This window comes from Pleuronectes platessa, chromosome 8 (genome assembly GCF_947347685.1).
Source record: "Pleuronectes platessa chromosome 8, fPlePla1.1, whole genome shotgun sequence".
Classification (NCBI taxonomy): Eukaryota; Metazoa; Chordata; class Actinopteri; order Pleuronectiformes; family Pleuronectidae; genus Pleuronectes; species Pleuronectes platessa.
Genome location: NC_070633.1, coordinates 23,263,667 through 23,278,550, shown reverse-complemented (window position 1 = coordinate 23,278,550; position 14,884 = coordinate 23,263,667). Strand labels below are relative to the sequence as shown.

General features: G+C 42.0%; 1 protein-coding gene across 1 annotated transcript; it reads right to left on the bottom strand.

Annotated features, from left to right (window-relative positions):
• Nucleotides 1-2,199: 2,199 nt before the first annotated feature.
• gpc2 (glypican 2) lies at nucleotides 2,200-13,030 on the bottom strand. Its single transcript, XM_053429198.1, has 11 exons — nucleotides 12,853-13,030; nucleotides 10,815-10,973; nucleotides 9,574-9,708; nucleotides 7,078-7,253; nucleotides 6,899-6,979; nucleotides 6,333-6,498; nucleotides 5,496-5,626; nucleotides 4,655-4,801; nucleotides 3,455-3,591; nucleotides 3,003-3,175; nucleotides 2,200-2,471 (listed from the first exon to the last, which is right to left on the bottom strand). Exons 1-11 carry the CDS (start codon nucleotides 13,028-13,030, stop codon nucleotides 2,200-2,202), a joined length of 1,755 nt encoding a protein of 584 aa, XP_053285173.1.
• Nucleotides 13,031-14,884: the final 1,854 nt, after the last annotated feature.

Here is a 14,884-nt window from a genome sequence, read left to right as displayed (position 1 = left end):
CACACTTCCACACTCACACACTTTCTATTTTGACAATTACAACAACATGCAGTGCGTTGTATGTTGTCTGGATTGTGCACTTTAAACTGTTAAAAAGTTGACCCTCAACCGTTGCCACCTTGGACATGTAGCAATAGGGAAGGGATCGTCAACCTGTTTTCAAATGTGTAAAAACGGCCGCCGAGACGGGTGGAAGTTAAAATTAATCATTTTGATGTTGTGTAACACAAAAAAGTTATTTTTCACGTAAACTGAGCAGAGCAGCTGGAGGAAACTTTGGCAGTCACACCATGAGATTGCCAAAATATTTGAATTTACAGTGAGAGCACAAACTGCCATGTTTTGATTTTGTTGGCATCTAAACACCATGTCGGTATACTGTTAACAAAGTGTACTACATGTGAGTGTACTGATCGAAGTACCTGACCTCAAATCTACTAGCACCTCTAAAGTTCACGTTCCCACACATCGCACCTCTTTTGTTTAACATGCAGCAAAAACCTGAACCGTTCTCAGGTTGCTGAGCGAGCTGATTGGCTGACAGCTGATTGGGAAATAGTCAATCACACCTGCCATAAAAAAAACTTGTTCCCTGTTTTGTACTCATCAGTTTTTAAACACGTTAAACAAGACAAAGATGTTAAAAATTAGATTTAACTTTAAGGAGCTGGTACACCGATTCTCTTACCTAACTTTTCATCAGGTTAGCCGTTTCTTTATCTCCAGCCTTTAAGTCAAGCTAAGCTAAGCAGCTGCTGGCGTTAGCTTCATACCCAACATATACGGACACGAGAGTATGTATTAATAGTCAGATTATTACTTTACGCTCGTCAATGTACTCTCCTTAATGACCAACTCCTCACTTTTTTATCTTTGATTGTATCTTTATGAAAAAACATCAAGCATTTGTAAACCGTACTTGTGTTTCCGTAAATTTTCATCCAAATGTTTACGTCACATCATGAGCTCGCTCACTCTCTTCATCATCTTTTGTTTGCTTTTAGGAAAATAAGTAGAAAAACGCCTCATTAAAAACATCCCAACATCTCCTCAGCATGTCCTCCGAACAGGAACATGTAACAACAAACTATACAAAACACCAGACATACAAACACTCATTCACACATGCTCCTCCTCAACTATCTCTGGTAAAGATTTTAAAAAAGTGCAGCTGGTTTTTTGGCTCAAATAAATATAAAAAATTTACAGTTTTATTCTGATTGGTTTCAGACTTTAAAATGATTGGTTTGAGTTATAAATAAATAGAGCTTGATTTTCCTTTTTTACCAGAGAAAGTCTGAGACAAACACTTTTTCAGAGGATAAACACTCAGCCTTTAACCCTTAAAATCATAACAACATGAAATATAATATTACAAATAAATTAAAAGCATCAGTATAATAAATGAATTAACCCCTTGTTGTCACAAGTAGCCTAAAATGAATTTAAGCATCTAGGTACATTCAAAATAAGCCCCGTGTTTGGTTTAAAGACTGATCCCGACTTCTTCTTCTTTTTTTATCTTCCAGGCAGAAATACATATCAATAATTTAATATTAATTAATATTAAATTAATTAATATTAAATTAAATGTCACTATTTCCACAAGAGGAAAAGTGAAAAAAATGAACCACAATAAGAAATCAAATCAAAAACATGAATCAACTTAATTTTGTGAGAAAAGGCAGCAAACAGATGCACTCGGACCATTTCAGCTGATCATTGAAACTACACAGTAATCAACCAGCTCCAATAATCTCTCTCTTTCTCTCTCCCTCTCTCTCTCTTGCTCTCTCTATCTCACAGACCATGTGATCACTGACTCCGTCACCCACACATGCTGCTCATTCCTTTAGCTGTTTCAGTACTTTAGTTCCACTTCTATGCTGCAGCCCGGCTCATGACTGCAACAGGTCAAACATCTCCAACAAATGGCACTAAAAAAAGGTCAGTACGTATTGATTAAGTATTAGTTTTCATCATGTGATAATGCCTCTTTTGTGGCTTGGGCAGAAGGAAAAATATTAACTTTTACCTTTTTATTTTGTGCTGTAAACAGGTTTTTTGATTATTGCTAAATTAACCTGTTTTATCTTTGTTTTTGTTTTTCGCTGGTGTAAAAAAAAGGAATGACTTATTTTGTTCAACAATGTGCTTGAGACTCAGTAAGACAGAAAACCTCTACTCTGTAATAACCGGTTATCTCCACATGGGGGCAACAGTGACCAGGAAAGAACACAAAGATAGCAGCGAGGACGTGAGCCTGCTGGTCGCAGAACGAACCCGTCCATGGCCGTTGTTCCTGTTCCACTTGGAGCCGCCTTTCTCTCGGACCCGAGGAGGCTTTGCGGGGTTGGAGTCCGGGTTACGAGGGGGTTTGTTATAAGAGGGGGAGTTAGGCCCATAGCCCGGCCAGTCATCATTGTACCTTTCACCGTAATCCCCTCCCCCTGAACCACTGCCCTCCTCACCTGGAACAAGAGAAGAGATTTCTCACGTGTACAATAAGATAGAGTTATTACTTAAAAAGGTTCACACCCTCAATGTTCAGAAACACACCACTTTTCTCACTGCCAATTGCTGCAGCTCCTCTTTTCAGCCTCTGTCTGAAACACTTGGTTTTAGCTACTGTCTCTTTAAGGCCCGCCTCCCAATAAGCCCAGTCTGCTCTGATTGGTCATCTGGCCCACTCTGTTGTGATTGGTCAACCGCTTCTCGCACATGTAGGAAACTCCCGCCTCAACTTTCACTTACCTGGCTTTGATAGGGGACTAAATTATCCACTAGGTGAACTTTGAGCAAATATTATATTATTTGTGATGTCATACTGTCCATTTCATAGACGACAAAATACATTTGAAGAAAGAAAAACTAAGAAAGAATAATCTATCTCGTTCCAGATCTTCACACTTCATTTCAATTTACCTCTAAAATGTACCAGTATATAACATACACTCAAGATATATGCAGATTTATAAATATCCAGCATCAGGAACACTCACTGTCCATGAAGTCCATGTCTTGTCCGCTCTGAGCGTGTCGCAGTTTGTTGGTCGCCACCCTCAGCTCCATGATCAGTTGTCTGGTCCTCACATCCGGCCGCGCAATGTCCACCTCCACCTCGGGGTTGTTGATCTGGCTGACGAGACCGTCCCCCGTCACGTCCGGCAGGTACCTGAGAGAGTGGGCGCGGGTGGAATTCATGTAAGAAAACACCGCTCACACATGAACACAGATCATTTCAAAGCAGTTGAAATCAGCCCGGATGTGCAGTGAGGGTGTGTATCTTTGCAGAAGGCCGACACATGGAGGATGTGGTGGTGGCAAAATTAAACCAAGTTCCATCTGTAGCATTCTGCCACCTTTGTACAATCCCTCCCTCCCTCCTTCCCACTCTCCACCTCCGCCTCCACCACACCCTCCCTCCATCCATCCCCGCTCTGATCCCCCTCACCTCCCCCGGGTCTGCCCGTTCCAGCAGCGCTCCTCATTAGTGACGTCGGCAGCCAGCCTCTCATCGTTGCAGGTGGTGTGTGGGAGGGACACCCAGAAGCCCTGCATCGGCCGCAGTCGCTCTTTCAGCTCGGTAACCTGTGCGGAGGCGGTAAGGAACTGGTTATGACTCACACCGGCTTTTCTCCCTGTTTGCTATGGCTGGATGGAGGAAGCATATGGAGTGTGCAGTGCTGACAAAGTCAAAAACTGACATGGCACTGAATATGGGTCAGTTTTTCAATCACATTTCTTTTATATCTTATAAATAGAAATAAATAATGACTGTACTTTGCTCTCTCCTCTGCTCTTGGTTTTATTTTGCAGCTCACTCTCGTCAGTGGGAAACTGTCTGGGCCCTGACGGCTGCACTCTCATATTGTTTGTTTGAAACTATTTTAATCTCTCATTTTCTCCTCTCACTGCTTTCTGCTTTCTGCTCAGTGGTCATGTCTGATCCCTGATGCAGGCACAAAGCAAACATTTTACTTAACTGTAGCTTCAGTGTAATAAATTTAAATAACACCCAACCCAAACATGTGACCATAACAAAACAAACTATTGTCTTGTTGATTGTTTCAGTGTTTGCTTGTCTGCATCATCCTTGTGAACACGGTATCTCAAAAACAACTCGAGGGAAATTCTTCAAATTTGGCACAAACCTTGACTTGGACTCAAGAGTGACCTGATTAGAATTTGGAGGTCAAAGGTCACTTAGACCTTACAAAACTCTTTCTTGCCTCGTAAATGTGTTATCTTAGTGAAAAGACGTATATGTAGACTGAAACAGCACTTTTAGAAAGAGGCATACAACAGCCTTGCTTTAATAAACTAAATGAATCCTGCAGTAGAATTATTTTGTTATTGATACAATGAACATTATACTCAGTAACCAAGAATGTGAGTATTCATTTTTGCACTCAACTCAACTCTCAGACCCTTCACTCAGTATTTGTAGGACTATATGTTTAGGCGAACAAATACACCACAACAACTTTAATAAGTGATAATATTTCGGTGCTGTGTTTACACCTTGTTCTGCTTCCCCCAAGTGGCCATTACAATAAAGTCATGCATGTTCAAACTATTTCAAAATGTATTATAAATGTATTATAAGAAGAGCTACTAAACTATGTAAAAAGTGGACATGTTTCTTCCTCACCAGTCGATCCAGGTTGGTGCCTGCAGCAGTGGTGGGTTTCTCTTCAGGGCTGTAGGTGCGGAACGGCCTCCTGTTTCCCCCGGACTCTTTCGGTGAGCGTTGAGTCCGTCCGGGAGTCGGTCGGGGGTTTCCACAGCCCTGGAACACCTGGAGGTAAACCACAACGAGACAGCGACCAGTATAACCAGCTGAGGGGTGTGGGATAATATCATGAAATATGAAACAAAGAAGTAAGGGATCTCCTGGCTTTTTGCCAAAAAGTCATTTTACAACACTTGTCTAGAAAGATGTAGTTGCTCTTTATGAGCTTTTGAAATGTTTTTATAGAGTTAGATGCTCAGGAACTAAAAACGATAAGGCTCAACATCAGAAGGTGTATTTAAATTAATGTTAATGTTGTAATTGAAAGCAGAGAGAAGCTTTGGGAGTCAGTGTCTACAATCATCAGTTGTAGGGATGGTTCTCCATAGTCTCCATAAATCAAACACTGTTAGTGTAAAACAAAGCTAAATTAAAGAGTTTTTCTGGTTCTGTTCAGAAGTGAGAGTCTCTGGTGGATTAGCTCCTGTGAAGATGTTTAGCTCTCCGTGTATAATTCTCATCAAATTTCTTGTATTATGTCTCATCAGGGAGAGTAAAATTATAATTAAACATTAAGTAAAATTATAGCTTTGACATGAGAGAGTGACCTTTTTAAGATGGTGGAGGGAATCACAAAATAAAATCTGTTTTTCTCAAGATTCAGTAAAAACAAGACGATTGCAAAAGTCTCGGAAAACAATAAAAATGCATCACTGTCTATATCTGTTCCTTTTTTATATGCACATCATTTCTTTCTTACTTTGGTGGAGATGGTGACGCTGTTTTCCTGCATGTGCATGATGGCCTCTGACACCTTCACAGAGATGGAGTCGGCTGCAAGCTCCATGTTGAACGGCCCCTCCAACTTCTCTGAAACCTGGTAAAGAGCATCTGAGAGGAAGAGACAGAAATAAAGAAGGTAGGATGATGACCTTTTTTTTTTTATGTCCACATTCGTTCATATTCTCAGGGTGTTCAAGCAAAAACTGAACGATAAGCTCTGTTGGTGGCATTTTGTTCTGATGAACATCAAGACAACACTTCCTGGTGTCTCTCAGGGGCTCAACCTGCTGAAGAGATTTGATTTACATCTGTTTGAGGTGTTTAAGATGCGGAGAAAGAAACAAGGGGTATGAATGGCGGCTGAAGAAAAGGGGGTGAAATGGATTTGGGTGCAGCAGACATGGATGGAGCGATGAAAGGTGAGAGGAGGCGCTGCACATGAAAAGAAAGAAAATGCAGGGAATGTGTGGGTTTGATGAAAGGGGAAAGGAAACACAGGAAGACAGATCAATTGGAAAGGAGCAGAGAAGCATGAATGATTAATGGAGGAGGAATTCATTAGGGGAATAGGAAGTGGAAAGTGAATGAGTGACAGAGGAGCAATAAAAGGATTTTACTTTTACGTCCGCTCCGTTTATTAATGATAGTGCACTTAAATGTCACTTGAGCCTCAACATCTTCTTTTTTTTCTGAAGAATCTAAAATAATTCAAAACCAAAAGGTATATAATAAATACCTTTTACACACATGTATAATGACCCTAAACCTACTTAAAAACATACTGGGTTACATTGTTCACCCTGCGCTCACCCACCAATGAAATTGTTCCACTCGGTGTCGAGGTCGGCCTGATTGGCTAAGCAGCCCTTCATCACGTTAAGGCACAGGGAGTGGCAGGGCCGCAGGGAGGGCTGCCCTCGACACAGAGGGCAGTACCACTGACGCATTAGGCCACGCACACAATCAGAGTCTGCTGTCAACTGAAAAACAAGGCACAATATTACCATGAATATCACTACACGAGGGAACTGAGCATGTCAGCAGCTCCAGAATGAAATATATAAATAATATGAACACAAAGAAACTCTTCTGTAGTGCAACCTTTTAAATGCTTACTGGCCTTTTGGCCTGATTTTACTATTATTTTTTAAGTCACCTAATAACATTGATTTTTATACAATGATATTTTATTTGACTTTATTGATTGCTGATTGTTTGAAATGTAAACTGTTTTAATGGTTTTTTATCGCTTCATCTTGTAAAGCTCCTTGTAGCGTAACTAAAATTTATCACAACAAGGACGTTTATTACACATATGAGCCTGATGTTGCTCCTGAAACAAGTGGATACCAAATACAATAACCAATAAGACGCAGTCACCTTTGTTGCTTTGTTAACGATATCCCGACCTGTAGCCAGGCCCTGAGATAGAGCTCTGGCTGCAATGAAAGCCCTGGATACCTGAATGTGGAAAGAAAACAGAATAAAATCAGTCACAACTCAACGACCTGCACAGTTTAACTGAATCACAACCATGTGTCCATCCCGAGCCCACACACTTGTACGCGCAGCTTGCGGGGCACGTCTCCAAACGGCTGCAGCTGCTCCGTGTGTTTGCTGACGCACTCCAGGTAGTCCTCGCTGAACTGATACTGAGGGTTGACCAGAGAGAAGACCCGCTCCACGAGTCTGGACCAGAAGTCTGACAGAACCTCGGTCAGACTGACACTGCCCCCTGTGGACAAAGGAGCCACGATGAGCAATTGATAGAAAACATCCACAACAAACATGTTCCTGCAGGGATTTCTGAAACAAAGACATGTATTGTAATCATCTGCTGAAAAAATGCAAACACACCGTGGCCAGTGGTTACTAACTCCTTGGGAAATAAAGAAAAAGACTAATAAAGCATCAATCATTAAATATATATTCACAGACTGAGTATTACAGTGCTCAGGTTATGTCTGTATCCAACACCTCCTGCTCTATGGCTGCAGGGTGTGTATGCAATTTCACAGTCCTTCAAGAAAGAAAACACAGATAACAGGTAATACCTCCAGCAAGGCTGATGGCCACTTTATCACCATATTACATACACATGTACTGAGATCAGATAAACCACCGCACGCATTATGTTCTGGAATCTTCTCACATTAAACGCAGGGGAAATATCCATTCTGGGATATAGTTGAAAGGAATGTGTGTTAGAATAATTTAACTGAATAAAGATCACCCCCTCTTACAGATACATATTTTGATTCACAAAATCCAAGGAAGTTATAAATACTAATAGAAAAAAAGTGAATAGGTTCTTCCTTGGCCCAAACACGCTTCCACCCAGTTACAAGAAAATCCGTTCAGTAGTTTTTATGTAGTCCTGCTAACAGACAGATGAGACACATTAACTTGTGTTTTTCAGGGTTGGTCTCACACATGGTTCAAGTTAGAATATTGGACACAGCTGCTGGTGCAAAACACTGTAATCAAACCAGCACTGGTGTCTATACAGTCCAATAAACACAACACAATGACATGTTAATAATAAGACATGATAAATTGTGTGTGCTGCACTATTTTGTTTGCTTTCGGGTGATTTGACAACTGGCAGACAGGTTCTGAATGTGCAACTCTCCAATCTGAAGTCTACTATACAGCCTCAAATTAGGCGTCCATGCTGCTTGGCAGACAAAGACAGGTTGACTAAGCAGCGACAGCCTGCAGACAGACTCGCCAGCGAGCGGCTGTCATGCCAGAACAGAGCCACTCGGAGCCGAAATAGAAACATCCTGGCATCCGTGGGATTTCATTACGTTTTCTCCAGTTCTTCTTGGCATCTCAGTGCTCGTCAAAGAACACCACTGCCTCCACAGTGCTGTGGATTCACCACAATGTGAGCATGGACTGATAAGACCCCCCTAAACTGCTGGTGCAATGATGAATCGTTCAAGCTCCTTTTCTGACCAGATCTCAAGAAAAAATATTTCTTTGCATTTATCCAGTCATGATACTGTTAGAGGAGCATGAAGTGGGAAAACAGAGTTGTACACGACCCAGGTTGCTTCTCTGTATAAATATCCTCTGAAATGTTTTTTTTTTTTTTTACATCTACCAAAGAGGTTCTGTTTTCACCCCCTGTCTGCCTGTAAGCTAGTAAGTAGGATTTCCTAATATCTACCAGACGGATTATCATGAAGCCTGGTGGAGCCTGATGAGGGAGGAAGCCTCACTGTCTTTAACATTGTAAGAAACGCTGTTTTTCAAAAAAATTCTGGATTTCTCAGAGAATAATTCATGGATCTTGATTCTCCTATAATTTAAACTTAATTCAGTACAATATAGAAGATGTGTATTGCATCACACTAATTCAGGGAGTTTCTGATGAAAGTTAATGGAAGGATTACCCTGGGTTTCAACACGTTCCAGAAATGTCCAGAGCTCATTTCATTACCTGTGCTAAGGAGGTTGTGTTTCCATTGCTTTTCATTTGTCTGTCTTTTTATTTCTCAGTCTTTTAGCAGGATTAAGCAAAAAAACTACTGAACCGATTTATATGAAACCTGAAAGCTGGTAGTATGAAACATGGAAGAACCCATTAAATGTTAGGCCAGATTAGGAAATACATTGTCACTTATTGTAAAATTGGCCACGTTTTCCCCAATTTCACAGAGAATAATTCACAGTACTTGATGAAAAGGTGTATTTAGGGGAGTGATATCTTTGAGCGTGTGACATTCAGTGAAGCATGGTTGAATTTGAGGTGACTGTTGGGCCGTGGCAGTGCCTATGTGCTCTAATGAGTGCCTTTCTAGTTCGGACCGTTTTTGGCATTTTGCTTCGAGTGGAGCCTGACAAAACATATGGAAAGAGGAGATATGCAAAAACGAGGTCCCCAGCTGGAATCATGGACATGCATCCTCGAGCACCAAACCACCAGGAGGCCCCTCATTTTATTGATTTGTGTGGAACCACATTGCAAAGACCATCTAAACACATAAAATCATAATTTGAGTTCATGTTCAAACAGCAGCTGAGTTGGATTATAACGCTGAACTAACCAGAGTAATATCTGCGCAGCTCCACAAACAGCTCCTGGAAGACGTGTGCGTTCTGGGTGAAGAGCAATCCGTAGGTCTTGGTGAACATCTGGTTCACAGACTTCTCTGAGAGGTCGATGATCTCCCTGAAGAACTCTGCAGGGAGGCAGAAAGAGCAGATTATATTATACCAACGTGTCACCCACCTTCTCTTCTTCTCTCATATCTTCGCCAGGTTTCTGCGTAGGCGCTCAGCCACCACCCACCCCTCCTTCCCAGATTCACAGGGACAGTTACATCAGATCGTGCTCACTGATAAATGCGTGTTACAACGTGTACTTTTATTTAAAATCCATCTTTAAGACTCATATCCAGTCTCCCACTCCTCCGGCATTTTTAAATGATTCATCACGTATATTATATAAAAGCCTGAGGAGGGAGAAAAGAAGGTCAGAACCACAGCAGGTAGGAGGAGAAAGTGGAACTTCAGCTCTGAGCTGTGGCTGCTAGGATGTGGATTGAGTTCTCTAAAACACAGACAGACATTAAAGGTGTCATTAAAGATGGGAAGGTTTTCGACACTGACCTTTTGTTTAAAGGGGCACTTCACCAATTCTACACGTGAAGGTCATTTCCATTAACACGGATAGACCTACTGCCTACTGTGAAAACTGAATCATAATGTGTACCTCAGCTCGACAGGGATCTGACATCACTATGACATCATCCGGGTCATCTCTGGTCTGAGACATTGCGTGGTACAAAACCATCATGTAGGAGTTTAAGGACATTTTCACTCCTGAAGGTTTGAACCAAGGACACCATCGAAGTGGCAAATAAACACACCATTGAGTTGCACTGTGGGAAATCTGGGATCTAGTGTTTCTGAAGCTTAAAGGATTAATTGTCAAACATATTTCGGTCTCTGCTGCATTTGTGACCTTTATTTTTTTATAATCTGTGTGTGCGAGTCCCATAACTACATTAATTTGCGGGAGCCTTTAATGTCAGCACCTCTCCCACATTCAACACGAGTCATACCAGGATCTCTAGCTGGCACGTTTGAGAGGATCGGCACAGTAAGAGATCCTACAGATGTGTTTATCAGCTGTCAATCATTGCTGCTAACTTGACGGATGGAGGAGGCAGAGATGAAAACAAGCCGGATGCAGTCTATCCATCAAATTTACAGAAAATGGCTTCAACGTGACTAACGCTGTTTTAATTCCATACCAGGTTAAACATGAGTAATATCCTCTCACCGTCAAATCTGCGATGTCTCTGGCTGAAGGTGGTCAACAGGAACTGGCTGTTTTCTTCCACGGCTTTCATGAAGTCCCTCTCACTCTGGAGGGCCAGCGTCTCCTCCATCTGACTGGAGCAGCAGGTGTAGTCCTGAGGACAGAGCCGCAGGTGCTCACCTGGGGAGGAAAGCCAGGCCGGGGGAGACAGAGAAGTCAGGACCGATCACAGGCTTAGAAAGTTATGTGGATAAATTTGATTGATTTTTTGTTTAATAGTAACCAAATGTAAAATGATAAGCTGGTATCATATAAAGCACTGGGGGCTTCTTTTCCTACTAATAAAGTAATTATAAATACTTCAATTATAACATCAGTCGCTCTATAACCAGATGTTTTAAGTGACAGAGTCAATGCCTCCACTTATCAGTCAGTTTCATCACTGTGGGGAAATCTTACCAAAGACAAGCTTGTGATAGAAATTTTGTAATTTCCTTGAATGAATTATTCACCTTCAATCCGTCTCTCTTTGTCTGCTCAGGTTGAGACTTTGATACGTCAGAGGTAATGAGATGCAAACGTCAAGCAGGAGGGGAGTAAATAACACGCAGCATTCAAAGGTTTGAATTTTCTGTTCCTGTCGTTTCACAATACGAAAAGGAATATTACTGCAATTAATACAGTTGAAAGTCCTCGATCCCAACTCCACCCACGCTGATGTTCCCCTCTCCGCCTCTTTTGTTCTCTCTGTGTGTCTCACCATTACCCCTCTCTCATCCCTCTATTTCCATTTCTAAACTGCCTCTCCTCATCCTCTGCTCTCCCAGCCATCTGCTCCCCTGGCCCACGGGACAGTGAGCCAAGACTTAGGCATCGGTAACACACACACACATGCACACAAACACACACACACACACACACACACACAAACACCACACACAGACAAAATCAATCAATATTGTGGTTTCCTCAGTCACTCACACACCCCGAAACAGCTGAATTGAAATAAAGTGACTTTTTTGAAAACAATCAATTTAGTCAAAGGTTTTTTTTGCTATCTTTTATTAGGACTTTGCATTTTCTCTACTCATCATCCCAAATATAACCATGACCAATTCATGCCTAAAACCTTATTCTTAACCCTGACCCTAACTAGGACCTGAGAAATTACATTACGTTTGCCTGAGCTTTGTTCCTCATAAGATCTACTGGTCCTGATAAGGCCAGTGGTTATGCTGGAGAAGGGTCCTAAATAGGATGGGACAAATACCCACACCATCAGGGTAAACCTCTCAAAAGTAGGTTACATCTTCATCCACTCAAGCCGGCTCCATCATTTGCTCACATTCATATTTTAACAAATCTGGGCTTATGTCTCCTCTGCTTTTCTATCCTCTTCATCCCATCACCCAAAAACGTCACAGCTCCCAAACTGTTTGTCACACCTCTTCATTCGGCGGATGGGATTAAAAGCACAGCCTGTGGGTTTATGTGTGTATATATATATTTATATATATACATTTGGTTATATTCAGGGATTTAACAGTGGCCCAGTAGGCAGAGACTAATTAGGGGCGAGGTTCTTTGTTGCACCGGTGTTGGCAATTTGCTCATCCCCATAATCATCCTATTTAAGGCGCACAGAGGGGAGGAGGGGGCGGCTGTAATTTGTTTTAAACCACCCAGCGTCAGTTCTCTGGAGGAAATCTCACCATGATACCGCTGCAGTGTGTGTGTGGCTGGTGCTTATTAGTGAGTTTGAAGCCACATTGTACTTTATCATAGTTTCTGATGGTGATGTGTTGTGTGTATTTTGTTAACACATGTGTTAGAATAAGGATATCATGTTCTCATAGTGATTTCTGGTGACCTGAATGTGCGTAATGAAAATTTAATCCAGGTTGCACCCACATCTCTACGTGCGTCTTATTTTAATTTCAATATAAACTCGATAAGGCTCTTGTAGGACAACATACGACTCTAGGAATATTCTGCATTAGTCCCAGAAAACTCAGATTCTGTCATTTGTCCTCGCCCGCAGGTTCATGCAGAGTCTTACCGGAGATTTGAGTCAGCGGAGCGGTGTCTGTGCCGTAGCCCTTCTCAGCGTACACCTGCCGGGTGTCGGCGCAGCTCCTCCCCGCTGCAGCCACGGGGCTCCGGGTCCCCGACAGGGCAGCGGCCGCGCAGAGCAGCACCAGCAGCGGGTACCTGCGGACAGAGAGCCGGGGGTCCATCTTGTCCACGGGGCTCAGCCACACACCAGAGGAGGGGGTGATTTTAAACCAGCCTCTCAGACTGTGGGTGCAGCGGCTTAGTGATGAATGAATGAGTGAGTGAGTGGCCGCTTCAGATGAAAAGTCAAAATGTGAACAATCTCCCGGATCGTCAGTCTGTTAAAAACAGTTTCCCCGGATAAGTGCAACAAAAGACGCATCCGGACATAAAGTTTCCATCCACCGCGTCCGGCTAGTTTGTTGCTCCTGTGATCCGCTGGTGGAGCGTGTGAACGGGACACTCCCGATCCTCAGTGTCCTCCCACTGTGCCGGAACACCCAGTCTTTTCAGAATAAAGGTTCACATGTATCAACAAAGGAGCAGACCAGATGTAGAAATACACAAATAACTATTTTGAAAATGAGCATTTATTAGGTGCAGTTAGTTAAGTCTAATGCAACAGTCCTGCAATAATAAAAGCAATTGTGTTTATTGCCTATTGAAACAGCTTTATTTACCATGTATGAGTACAACATACTAGGAATTTGGGTCCAGTTTAGTCCGATGTGATATTTGCACAATATGACATAACTGGCTATAATAATTGCTTTGGGGAGATAATTTACCAATTTTAAAGAAAGTGACAAAAATAATGAGGTGAATTTTGGAGCTGTTATGAGTGTTTTAAGATTCAAACTTCAAGATTCTTTAATGTCTTTAAGACTTTCCTAGTCCTCCTACTGCACAGAAATGAAAGATTCAACACGGAAATACACCAGCTTACTAATAAATACAAACTCTAAAATTGTCATAAACAGCTCCCCCTCAAAGGATAAGCAGTATAGATAATGGATGGATGGACTTGGTGTCATTGTAATACCGGAACTCTATAAAAATAGAGACTTATCTATACAACTATATTCAGGAATAATCCCATTGAGGCCCTAATGTCTTTTGCCCCTGCACACGGATAAATCCCAGCACGGGTCTATTGTGCACAGGCCTCGGGGTCCAAGGGTATATAAGAGCATCTGCTGTTAGTGATGGTTAAAGTTTCTTGTTGTTAATTCAGTCAGATGACCACAAAAAAGATTCGGAGACGCTCAACAACCACTAAGACCTGACAAACATGGAGCGTGGGCAACATTTTATTTTGAAGGACCTGACCAGAATGACTGTTTTTCACCTCTGCTGGTTTGACTGTGGTCATAATAACCCATCAAACACAGAACAATGGACCAACAGGGGAGAGAAGGGTGAGGAGTCTGTAGTGGTGGTGGGGGCGGGCAGCAGCTGAGACACACACCTCAGGGTCACACACACACACACACACACACACACACACACACACACACACACACACACAAACTAGAAAATTAAAGAGGGGCAGAATATGTAAGATTATTCTTCTTGCTGCGCCTTTTGTTCATGATTTGAGATTTTGTGTTTTCATTTAAATTGTTTTGTTTGGTCGATGAATAAAATAAACTTATATACACAGACTTAAAAGCTTAAACAGGTTACAAAACTATATATAACTGTAAACAAGTGCATTTATAGAGGAAACGTATGGATCAATGTTCAGGTAAATTAAGTATTTCTCTCCTATAGGCTCATGTCCAGCAGCAGCTTTATGAGATCCAATCAGTGTACTGTGGAATAACCAATAACAATCATTTGACCTCTCTGAAATGACCAGTCACCTTCTGAGCTGGGGAGGCGCGGGCCAATCAGCATTCAGAGATTCACGGAGCTAACCTTTGCGCGCTCTCGTGTCTGACCGGACGATGAAAATCCACATAAACCAAGAAACTCAAGAGAAAAAGTAGTGATTCATTATTGATCTTCGGTAATAATCACACGTCCACTTTTCT